We start from the raw sequence: 12496 nt of genomic DNA, 5'->3' as shown, positions 1-12496 counted from the left end.
CAACAAAATAAAATAAAGTTTAAAGTTGTAATTTTACCTTTCAGCAATTGATATAAAGGGAAAATTTGAAAATAAATCAAATTTGGAAAGAGATTGGAGAGGCTTGTGATAGGGATTGATATGAAGAAAAAATTGGAAAATAAACATTTTGGGTAAAAGTAATTGCATCGAAAAACCGAACCAAAAAATTTGGTTTTGGTTTTTTTGGTTTGGTTATTTCAGTTTTTGATTAATTCAGTTTGATTATTTTAGTATTTCAAAATTTCAGTATCATTATGGTTTTTAGAATTAAAAATTTGGTTAACCGAAAAAATGAATTAATCAAACTTTGAACATATAATATAATGAAATTTGATTTCATAGTACATATTATAATATATATTATATGTTATAATATAAAGAATATATATAATATAGTATATATATTCTTGAAATTCAGTTTTAATTGAAATAACTGAAAACCAAATAAAAAATTTTGGTTTCGGTTATTTCAATTTTCTATAGCTCAGTTTTGGTTCAATTTTCATTTTTGAATTCAGTTTTTAAAATTTCTGTTTATTCGGTTCAGTTTCTAATCAAATAAACTGAATGCTCACCCCTAGCATAGGTATTTTGGACATTTTCGTGTTTCTTGTTAAAGGATTCTAATAAGGGTGTTTAACTTACAATTGTGTCAGAAAGTTTAGGAGACGTGGTTGCAATTACTAAACTTCAAGAAAGATTTCAACAATTATCATAAACTTCAAGAGAGATTTCAACAATTACCATAAACTTCAAGAGAGGTTTCAGCAATTTACCCTAAATAAATGAGTAGTAGTTATTTTAATAAAACACAAACTATAGATAGATTTTAGTAAAATCTTTTTTTTATATTTTAGAAAATACATTAAAAAGTAGACTGGCGCTTGGTACAATGGCTCCAAGCATCCCGAAAACAAATATTACTAGGAGTAAGATCAAACAGATATGAGTTGGAGATCTCTATCGAATGACCTGCAGACACCAATCTATCAGGGGATGTGATTGTAATTACTCAAATATGGTTTTACCCACTACAGTCCCGATTGGAATGGCTCGGTTTTTAAATACCTTTTCATTACGCCTTTTCCAAATGTTCCATAAAGTGATACTTGCAATATTAGTTGGAGCGTCATTCTTTACTTTAGATCCATACACATCTACTCTATCCCACCAATCTTTTATGTCTTCATTCAGAGAAGGGACCAGATAGACATGTTATCATTGATATTGAGATTCATCGTATATCTTCATGTATATTTTAGGATATAATCTTTGTGCCAGTTTAGGATAGCTGTAAATTTTGTTTTAGTTACCATAATTATAGGAGTCGGTGATTTGTTTCCTAGTTGTTAGTCGATATTATTGCAGGGGAACTTTGTATATATGTTGCTTGTAATCGTTGGCTGGTATGACACAAAAACTTTCTCCCATTATCTCTCTTTCACCTAAACTTTGTCATGGTATCAGAGCCATTTTCAAGCTCTAGTTGATTGATAATGGCGGATGAAAAAGAGAAGAAGAATGAAGGTGAGGGCGGAAGCAAGAAGGTGGCCTCACCATACTACTTGACTGCCAATGACAATCCGGGTAATATAATTACCCAAGTTCAATTGGAAGGAGACAATTACGAAGAATGGACTCGAGCAATGCGGATGGCACTCTGAGCTAAGAAGAAAATTGGATTTATCGATGAGACTATATTTCAGCCCGCTAATGATTCACTAGAATTGAAAGACTAGTGGACCGTAAACTCGATGTTGGTTTCGTGGATTCTCAACACGATAGAGCCAAGCCTGTGTTCTACAATCACGTATATGGAGGTTGTGAAAGATTTGTGGGACATCAAAGAGAGTTTTTCAGTGGGCAATGGACCAAGAATTCAACAACACAAAGCGGATCTCGCGAACAGCAAACAGGCTAGTCTCCTAATCGTGACATTATGGAAAATTGAAACAAATATGGGAAGAGCTTGCTAATTCTGAGCAAATCTCGACGTGTGTTTGTGCAGGTTGCAACTGTAACATCACTACGAAGCTGGAGAAGAGACGAGAGGAAGAAAGAGTCCATCAATTTCTGATGGGCTTGGACGACGTAGTGTATGGAACAGTGCGTTCCAATATTCTGGGCACCGATCCGCTACCGAGCTTGAACAAAGCCTATGCCATGGTGATACAAGAGGAGCGCCTGAGAACCATGACCCGTGGCAAAGAAGAAAAAAGGGAGGCAATGAGCTTTGTTGTGCAGGCGCAAGTTGGAGCAAAAAGAACGGGATATGACACAAAAGAAAAATCTGGAGTGTGCACGAATTGTGGACGAACAAGGCATGAAGCTGAGAGTTGTTTTCAACTCATCGGCTACCCGGACTAGTGGGGAGACCGACCAAGATCTACTAGAAATGGGAAAACATGAGGCCGAGGAGTGCAAGGCAAAACTGGTCGTGGACGTGGAGGCGTACAGAGAGCGAATGCTGCACAGGCGGTAGGGAAAACTTCTGAACCAATCCACGTGGCAGAGGGAGATCGTGCAGCATTCAGTGGGTTGACTAATGAATAGTGGACCACATTTCTTAATCTCTTGAATTCTTGCAAACCCAGCACAAATTAGAAGTTGACTGGTATGAATTGGATAATTGATACAGGAGTGTCACACCATATGACCAGCGACTTGAGCCACTTGCATGATATCAAGACTGTGAGTGGTCGTCCGGTTGGATTGCCCAATGGAAAGCATGTCATGGCAATAAAGAAAGGGATAGTCATTTTAAATAAACACATGAAGCTTACTAATGTACTTTATGTTCCTCGTTTGAATTGTAACCTGATATTTGTGTCGCAATTTGGGTCGAATTGTAATATCCAATTAACTAATAAATTTTGTGTTATACGGGACCGCACTTCAAAGATGGTGATTGGTGCGGGTGAACTACGCAAAGGGCTTTACTACTTCAAGGGCGCGGGCTCAAGCAAGGCTCACAAGGCAAAGGTTGAAGCTTCATATGAGTTATGGCACAAGAGAATGGGTCATCCCTCCAAGAAAGTAATTAAATTTCTTTCTGATTTGAACATTAGATGTGGGAGTGGAAATAAAATTTGTGATGTTTGTCTAAGAGCCAAACAGACAAGAGGTGCGTTTGATTCTAGTGAAAATAATGCTAAAGAAATTTTTGAATTGATTCATTGTGATTTATGGGGTCCTTACTTTGTACGTGCGTCTTGTGGTGCCACATATTTTTTTACTATTGTTGATGATTTCTCAAGAGCCGTTTGGATTTTCTTGCTTAATGACAAAAGTGAAGTGGGCAAAACTTTACGTAATTTCTTCACTATGGTTGAACGCCAATATGATAAATTGGTAAAGATGGTTAGAAGTGACAATGGTACTGAGTTTACATGCTTGAAAAAATAATTTTCTGAGCAATGTATAATACATCAGACCGCATGTGTTGGAACACCGCAGCAGAATGGACGTGTCAAGAGAAAACATAGACATATACTGAATGTTGCCAGAGCTCTTAGATTTCAGGCTAATCTCCCTATTGAGTTTTGGGGAGAATGTGTTATGACAGTTGGATATTTGATCAACAGGACCCCCTCCACTCTTCTTTTGGGAAAATCACCATATGAGATGTTGTATGGGCAGAAACCTAGCTACAAACATAAACGAACGTTTGGGTGTCTGTGTTATGCACGAAACTTAAATCGTACCAGGGATTAGTTTTCTAGTAGAGCCAGACATTGTGTCTTTGTGGGATATCCATTTTGCAAGAAGGGGTGGAGAGTTTATGACTTGAAGAATAATGAATACTTTGTTTCAAGGGATGTGGTGTTTTCAAAAACTGAGTTTCCGTATGCTGTTGATGATGAAAAAGTCGAACACAATGATAGTCATCTCGATTATACCCAGGTGGAGAATGAAGTGTATGACGAGGAAGAATGTGAAAGTAAAAGAGGAAGGGATGGTAGTACTTGTGAGGCCATGGATATAAGACTGGCAGAGCTAGGTTGTAGCAATGGGGATAGTTGTGGAAATGATGAACAGGATGAAGTGGAGCATGACGTAAGGGAGGGTTCTATGATAGAAACGAATACAGGGAATGAACAACTTGGACGAGGTCATAGAGTGAAGCAACCTTCCACTCGTCTCAAGGATTACGTCATACACACAGCATGGTGTTCCAACCAAAGTCTAAGCCCTTCTACTAGTTTATCTCACCAATCTCACTCCTCAGGTACTCCCTATCCCATAACACATTATGTGAATTGTGATAAATTTTCTTTGCGACATCGCTCTTTCTTAGCAGCTGTCACAGCCGGTCATGAGCCACAATATTATTCAGAGGCTGTCAAGGACCCTCGTTGGAGAGAAGCAATGAAAAAGGAAATTGAAGCATTAGAAAATAATAGAACCTGGAGAGTGGAGGACTTGCCACCAGGGAAAAAGGCTCTCGAAAGTAAATGGGTCTACAAGATAAAATACAACTCAGACGGCACAATAGAGCGGTACAAGGCACGTTTGGTGATATTCGGAAACAAACAGGTTGAAGGGATAGACTATAATGAAACATTTGCACCTGTTGCAAAGATGGTTACAGTTTGTGCTTTCCTTGCAGTTGTTGCAGCTAAAAACTGGGAATTGCATCAGATGGATGTACAGAACGCATTTCTTCATGGAAATCTACAAGAAGAGGTCTATATGAAGATGCCTCTTGGATTTGCTTTGAGATTGCCAGGAAAGGTGTGCAAGCTACGAAAGTTGCTCTATGGATTGAAACAGGCCCCTCGTTGCTGGTTTGCTAAACTGATGACAGCTTTGAAACAGTATGGTTTTACCTAGTCGCAATCTGACTACTCTTTGTTTACGCTTCGATGTAGACAAGTACAGTTAAATATTTTGGTTTACATGGACGATCTTGTCATCTCTGGAAATAATGGCGATGCCATTTGGAAATTCAAGAAGTATCTGAGTCAATGCTTCCACATGAAGGACTTGGGAGTTTTGAAATATTTTTTAGGAGTGGAGGTCGCGAGAAACCATGAAGGTATTTTTCTTTGTCAGCGGAAGTATGCTTTAGATATCATATCAGAAATTGGATTGTTAGGAGCTAAGCCAGCTGGTCTTCTCTTAGAACAAAATCATAAATTAGCACTGGCAAATGGTCCTTTGATGATAAAACCAGAGAGTTGCAGGCGACTAGTGGGTCATTTGATTTACTTGACCATCACCCATCCTGAGTTGTCCTGTTGTGTGCATGTGCTCGCTCAATTTATGCAGACTCCCCGCGAAGAGCATTGGGAGGTGGCTTTACGTCTAGTGCGATATTTGAAAGGTAATCCGGGACAGAGAATTTTCCTTCCAGCTGACAGTGATCTTCGATTGTATGCTTATTGTGATTCTGACTGGGCCAGTTGTCCATTGACACGACATTCTCCCATTGGATATTTTGTTTTATTGGGACAAGCACCAATTTCGTGGAAGACGAAGAAGTAGCATATAGTGTCCAGATCATCGATTGAGGCAGAATACAGGTCTATGGAAACAACTGCATGTGAATTGAAATGGTTGAAAGGGTTGTTGTACTCATTGGGAGTTGATCATCCTGATCCTATGAGATTATACTGTGATAGTCAGGCAGCTTTGCATATTGCCACGAATCCGGTCTTCCATAAGAGAACGAAACACATTGAAGTGGATTGTCACTTCGTTCGTGGTGAGATTCAGAATGGGAACATATGGCCCTCCTATGTCCGAACCTCCGAGCAGCTTGTTGATATATTTACAAAGGCTTTGGGCAAGCAACAATTCAAACATTTTCTTTGCAAGTTGGGCATTTCCCATTTGCATGCATCAACTTGAGGGGGGTATTGAGATTCATCGTATATCTTCATGTATATTTTAGGATATAATCTTTGTGCCAATTTAGGATAGCTGTAAATTTGGTTTTAGTTACCATAATTATAGGAGTCAATGATTTGTTTCCTAGTTGTTAGCCGATATTATTGCGGGGGAACTTTGTATATATGTTGCTTGTAATCGTTGGCTGGTATGACACAAAAACTTTCTCCCATTATCTTTCTCTTTCACCTAAACTTTGTCAATTGAGTAGGGATGCAAATGGATCGGATTGAATTTGAATCATGGTATATTTGAATTCGATTTGACATTGTTCATGTTGAATTCAATCTGAAGATCTTAACGGACTAGATTTGAATTTGAATCATATTATTAAGTTGGATCTTTGGATTTGATCTGATCCGACTTATTTTTTTAATTAATAAGTTATTAGAAGAGAAATAAAATATACTAATTTGAATAAAATAAAAACAAAATAGTACAAGTCTTTTTTAATTATTTTCATCATATATATACATATCTTTTATAAAAAAACAAATAATATAACAAATTTATAAAAATATAATATAAAAAATATTTATATATAAATAAATAACATATATATGTATTATATATATTTATAAATATATAACATATATTGGACCGGATAGGGGTGATTCTCCTATTATATGATCCGAAGATCTGAATAAGGGTGATCCGAATTCAACCAAATAGGATCAAATCGGGTCGGATCATGATCTGATCCATTTGCACCCCTATCATCATTGAGAGTAGCCCAAACTTGATTTCCTTCAATATGGTGAAGGAAAAAGTGTTTCACATCTTCCTCCTCATTGCAAAATAGGCTGTTGGCATCACCAATCATACACCAATTTCTTAGTCTCTTCCTTGATAGTAGTTTGTTACAAAGCATAAGATACATAAAAAAACTTGACTCACTATGTACAACTAAAGGTTTTCCTACATTTCCCTTCCTTTCTCTACCTTTTCCTTCAAACCAAACACAACCTAAATGTTCATATTAAAATTTCCCTTTCTCATTTCCAATAATTTATAAGTTGAATTAACTGTAAATACCCCCTTTGGGTTGGGTTTTATTCCATGCTATATCCTCTTTAACTTGAATGTGATGGGAATAGCTCTAATTTTATTCCATATATCGAAAAATCAAGTGAACAATAATCTGAAATCACAAATGTGATAACAAATAAGGTATTATTTATCAAAATTCATGAATGGGTTTTGATTGGTCAAAACTCTTACCATATCATATCTTTTCTGCATCATAGATTTTCCCATTCCATAATGATGAAGGAACTTTTTCAAAAATTTTAGTTTTATTCCAATTATTCTGATGGTCAATGAACTCACTTACCAATGAATCTTGGTTTTCCTTGTTACAATGGAATTGTCTCCTACCCAATTATCATCCCAAAACATGACCGATTTTCCATTCTTCTTCCATTTTACCATCCAAAAACTCACTCGGGTATTTTTGTTTAACAACTCTCACCCACAAATTAGTTGGTGGAGTGAGGATTTTCCACCCCAGTTTAATAATAGGGTAAATTACAAAGACCCCTTGTACTGTGGGGTCTGTGACAAAGACCCCCTGTACTATGACCATGAGACAAAGACCCTCTTCCGTTAGCCATTCATCCAAAAAGATGAAAAGTCAGTCGTTGCAATACTTTTTAATCCCCACTACCCTTATAATAACTATTCAGATATTTGAGAATAAAACACTGTTCATCTTTCCCGACCTCCCGATACACGAACAGAGAAAACAGTAAACATGTATTGTTCATAGGACTCGAATGTGATTCACACCCAAAGCTATCATCACTGTTAATCCTTGGGGTGTAAGCTCTAGTTACCGCCGCCACAGAGTAAACATGCATTGTTACTATGGATGCCTACATCTCCATAGCTAGCAAACATGTTCTTAGATCTAGAAGACTTTCCAACTTCAAGGAGGGTCACATCAAAACCCTGAAAACAACTTGCTAAAATTCATCCAACGATTTTCAAAACTCGAAACCAAACACAGAACATATGATGGGCTTAGGAGAGAGACCTGCTTGCAGTGGTGGTGAGCAGCGGCTAGGCCAGCCCAATCAAAACTGACGACGACAACTTTCTTCTTCTCGTCAGTATTATTACTTGGAAGACCATCGGCTCTACAACACAACCCATTACATGTCCTGCAAGCATAACAAGGAGATAGCCTCCAAGAAGCCCACATACTTTCTTTGAGATGACTGTAACTGTAAAGTCTGTAATCGCTCTCCGAACAGAAGGCCACGAGCTATGCAACTTAGCTTATCATTCGAAAATTTATTTTATTATATAGTCTCAGTTTGGAAAGAACAAAAATATAAATATGTATAATGTAAATATATAAAAAATATAAAGTTTTGCACTCTACATATTTGTATTTGTACTCCTTCCAAACTCAGCCATAAGAAAAAGAAAGAGCAATGCCGATGCGATTCCATTGGCCACAAATTCAAGCTGACGCTACATCGCTACTGTCCGTCAAACATGTGTTATCCCTCATCCTTCACAGCAGTAGTATGTTACGTCGATCAATTGGATAAATATAAAAATAAATAACATGTACATATATATACATATATATATATATGTAACATATATTGGATATCTCTGATCGGATCCTATTGGCACCCAGAGTAGCCCAAACTTAATTTCTTAGTATATATTTGGCATTGATGCTGCAGTTGCAGCATTTCTAAGAAAATGGCTGCTGATGTGTGGCTTGGAGCACCGTTTTCTCAGAAAAACGTGACTTTTTTTTTTTTTTTTTTGGAACCATTGCTGCTAGGTAGGACTATTCCTGGAACAACAACCACTTTTTTGTTTGGTACCAATGCTCCAGGAAACGTTTTCTGCATTGATACCTATTATCCAATGCTTCTACTATGTAAATATTATCTTACATCCAACGATGGAAAAAATACCTATTTCATCCTATGGTCCCAATTGTTGAACAGACTATTAAAAAAAAAGAAATTCAAGAAATCATGAGAAAAATGGAAAAAAAAATCTGAAAATTACATGGAAAAAAGCCAAAAAAAATCATACATTAATATAAATATTTTTTTATATAAATATAAATATAAATATAGATATAAATTCTATATAAATGTAAAAGTATAGAACAAAGCATGAAAGTCAGCAAAATTAAATGAATTGCATGAAAAAAACAGAAAATATATATATATATATAAACATAAACATAAACATAAATATAAATATAAATTCTAGACAAATGTAAACATATAGAACAAAGTATGAAGAAGAGAGTTTAGGGTTCGTTTAAAGTAGATAAGAAACATTATTGATATGGTGCACTGCGATGCACCATATCAATTCAAACATTATTGATATGGTGCACTGTTCGTACTGGAATTTCCCTCTATCATTTCCAAAAATTTATAAGTTGAATTAACTGTAAATACCCCCTTTGCGTCGGGTTTCCAAACCATGATATCCTCTTTATCTTGAATGGAAGGAACTTTTTCAAAAATTTTAGTTTTATTCCAATTTATTCCGATGGTCAGTGAACTCACTTACCAATGAATCTTGATTTTCCTCATTACAAATTGTAGTATTCCTAATGGAGTTGTCTCCTACTCAATTATCATCCCAAAACATGATCGATTTCCCATTCCCTATCCCTGATTTTCATGATATCTCTGCATTTCCAGGGCACCTCTCCAAGCCTAGGAAGAATTCTTCGATTTTACCATCCAAAAATTTCTCTCCTCGGGAATTTTTGTTTTACAATTCTCACCCACAAATTATTTGGTTGAGTGAGGATTTTTTAGGGGTGAGCAAAAAAATCAGAAAAATCAAATTGATCGAAAAAATCGATCAAAACTGAATTAAAAAATCGGTTAACCGAATCAGTCAGTTTAGTTTTAGTGCGGTGTTTCAAAAAATCAAAAATATCAATTCAGTTTATAAAATCGGTGGTTAATCAAACCGACCAATATACATATATGCATATATATATATATATATATATATATATATATATATATATATATATATATATATATATATATATAAATTAATAAATATATATTATATATAAATATATATTTATAATATATGATATATTATTTATTATTTATAATTTTTTATTATGTTTTTATAATATATTATAAAAAAAAAAAAACCAAAAATTCAACGAACCGAACAACCAGTTAATCAATTGACTTCGGTTCGATTTCGGTTAACGATTTTTCAAAAACCTACCGACTCGGTTAAGAAAAGGTTCACGGTTCGGTTCCGGCATTAACCCGCATCAGCATTAATGATATGATATCGAAAAGATATGAACCCCAAAAATGAATACGTGCATTTTGCAAGGCAAAAAGCAATTGTTAGGCAAAATCACATTCACAGCCCCTAGGCCTGAGTTTTGTTTTCCTCATTCTCTTGTTTCTTAGCAAGCAATCCATAGACTATAAGAATTTCAAATCAGCTTCTTGGCCAAGAATCCATTGACATCAGTGTTTCAAAATTCTAATATAATCATTCCAATCTAACGGATATCAGGGGCAGTCTCGCATGATTACGTTGTCCTTTAAATTACTTCCTCTTAGGGGTTAGGGTTTTTATCTTTCGCATAATCCCCATCGTCAACCAGCCTCAGCTCCAGAGCATCGAACGAACGCAATCATGCATTCCGTTTCATCCAAAACATCCTTCTTCTTCCTCCTCCTCCTCCTAATTGCAGCAGCTACCTCCGTCCTCGCCAGAAAACGCCACGTCATCAATTTCCAATCGCCGAATCTCTTCCCCGAAGGCGTCGCATGGGATCCAGCCGCCCAACACTTTGTTGTTGGTTCCTTTAATCACCGCTCCATAAACGCTGTCTCCGACGCCGGCGTCGTTGAATCCCTAATCTCCGACACCGAGCTTCCCCCTAACGTCGCCTTCGTTGGCCTCGCCGTAGACTCCGTCCACCGCCGTCTTCTCGCCACTATCCACGCCATAGAACCTTTCCCCGACTACAACGCTCTCGCCGCCTACGACCTCCGCTCCCGCAAACGTATCTTCCTCGCACCCCTCACTAACCCCGCCTCCTCCGATCGCCAGATCGCTAACGCCGTCGCCGTCGACTATAAGGGCAACGCGTATGTCACCAATTCTGCTGGAAACTTCATCTGGAAGGTCAGCGTGAACGGAGAACCGTCCATCTTCTCCAGATCCCCTTTGTACACCTCTCAACAAGTGGACCGCGATCAGCCCTACAGCTTCTGCGGCCTCAACGGAATTGCTTACCTCAGCAAGGGTTATCTTCTCGTAGTACAGAGCAACACCGGAAAGATGTTCAAGGTGAACGCCGACGACGGGACGGCAAGGCTGGTGTTGCTGAGAAAGGACTTGACGGCAGCGGACGGGATCGCCGTTAGAAGTGACGGCGTTGCGGTGGTGGTTTCGCAGCATAAGGCGTGGTTGCTCAAGAGCGACGACAGTTGGGGAGAAGCCGTGGTGTATGACGAAATTGCCCTTGATGCGGAGAGGTTCCCGACTTCTGTTACGATTAGGGAGGACAATAGGGCGTATGTGATATATGGGCATGTGGACAAGGGCATTTTGGGGGAGGAAAGGGACGAGTTCAGCATACAAGAACTGGAGTGGGCCAAGGAAAGTGAAGAGGAAGCGGTTTGGGTGTTTGTTTTGATTGGGCTGGGCTTGGCTTATTTCATGTACTGGAGATTTCAGATGGGCCAACTTATTAAGAACATGAACAAGAAGACGGATTAAGGTTAATGGTGAGCCCAGCCCACAGAGCCGCAGATTTGAATTTGGATTTGGATGCCCGTCCTCTTTCAATGCACTCATCATCATGATCCTAAGGACCGGCTTAGGTTTGCTCATGACAAGAGAGGATCAAAGCGGATCGGTCTCCAGACCATCCGATGTGAGAAAGCTCAAGGGTCCCACATAAATTAAGCTATGCGATGTTCATCTATGATTGCTGTTATTAAGATCAAAATGTTGTCGCTATAGATTGAATAGTGATGATTTCTAAGGAGTTTTCGCCGATAATTATGATTTTTTCAAACCAAAAAAAAAAAATTTGTCATATCAGCGAAGTTTCCTTTGCATTTCTTTCTTTTTTTTCTTTTTTCTGTTTTTATTTTGTGAAGGATCGAAAATAAAAGTCATCAAGAACACCAGAAATAAGGTTGCTGGTGCCCGTTTGTAAGGGTTTTTACGGAGTGGCTTTGGCGTTATATGAGTTTCTGGAAGTTTTTCTACTGATATATTCATCAGTTCATCCTCATTGAGAAGGTAGAAGATGTAATTAAAATAATACTATTAAGTACATTTAATTACCTCTCAAGTCTTTTATTTAAAGCAATTAAATAAGTCTTATTTTTTCAAACATTTAAGTTAATTTTGTTTCTCATCATTAAATTTCACTAATAAATCTATACACAATAATATTAATAGAATAAAAAATATATATTTTTAAAATAAACTTAGAAATGAAATCATATTTTCCACCTAGGTGGTGGGTAAGTAATTCAACCATTTGAATTAAATGGATAATTCTATGATGTCATAAATAAATAATAAAAAC

General features: G+C 37.2%; 2 protein-coding genes across 2 annotated transcripts; both read left to right on the top strand.

The window, feature by feature from the left end:
* Positions 1-1517: 1517 nt before the first annotated feature.
* On the top strand, positions 1518-4854 carry LOC148802825 (uncharacterized). The gene is made up of 4 exons (XM_088897998.1): positions 1518-1608; positions 2030-2356; positions 2660-3057; positions 3790-4854. Exons 1-4 carry the CDS (start codon positions 1518-1520, stop codon positions 4852-4854), a joined length of 1881 nt encoding a protein of 626 aa, XP_088754124.1.
* A 5432-nt stretch (positions 4855-10286) lies between these two features.
* LOC104585886 (uncharacterized) lies at positions 10287-12248 on the top strand. Its single transcript, XM_010242907.3, has one exon. The coding sequence runs from the start codon at positions 10582-10584 to the stop codon at positions 11671-11673; it is 1092 nt and encodes a 363-aa protein (XP_010241209.1). The 5' UTR covers positions 10287-10581; the 3' UTR covers positions 11674-12248.
* The last annotated feature ends 248 nt before the right edge of the window (positions 12249-12496 follow it).

This window comes from Nelumbo nucifera, chromosome 2, assembly GCF_055504915.1.
Source record: "Nelumbo nucifera cultivar China Antique chromosome 2, China Antique-T2T, whole genome shotgun sequence".
Lineage (NCBI taxonomy): Eukaryota > Viridiplantae > Streptophyta > Magnoliopsida > Proteales > Nelumbonaceae > Nelumbo > Nelumbo nucifera.
This window is presented reverse-complemented; position numbering and strand designations above follow the sequence as displayed.

What these genes read in the sequence shown, in the direction of transcription:
- LOC148802825 (XM_088897998.1), top strand. Translation starts at nt 1,518, where the DNA reads ATGGCGGATGAAAAAGAGAAGAAGAATGAAGGTGAGGGCGGAAGCAAG. An exon ending in AACAAGGCATGAAGCTGAGA is followed by an intron (nt 2,357 to 2,659) that starts GTTGTTTTCAAC and finishes TAATTGATACAG; the next exon opens with GAGTGTCACACCATATGACC. An exon ending in TGGGTCATCCCTCCAAGAAA is followed by an intron (nt 3,058 to 3,789) that starts GTAATTAAATTT and finishes TTTTGCAAGAAG; the next exon opens with GGGTGGAGAGTTTATGACTT.
- LOC104585886 (XM_010242907.3), top strand. Translation starts at nt 10,582, where the DNA reads ATGCATTCCGTTTCATCCAAAACATCCTTCTTCTTCCTCCTCCTCCTC.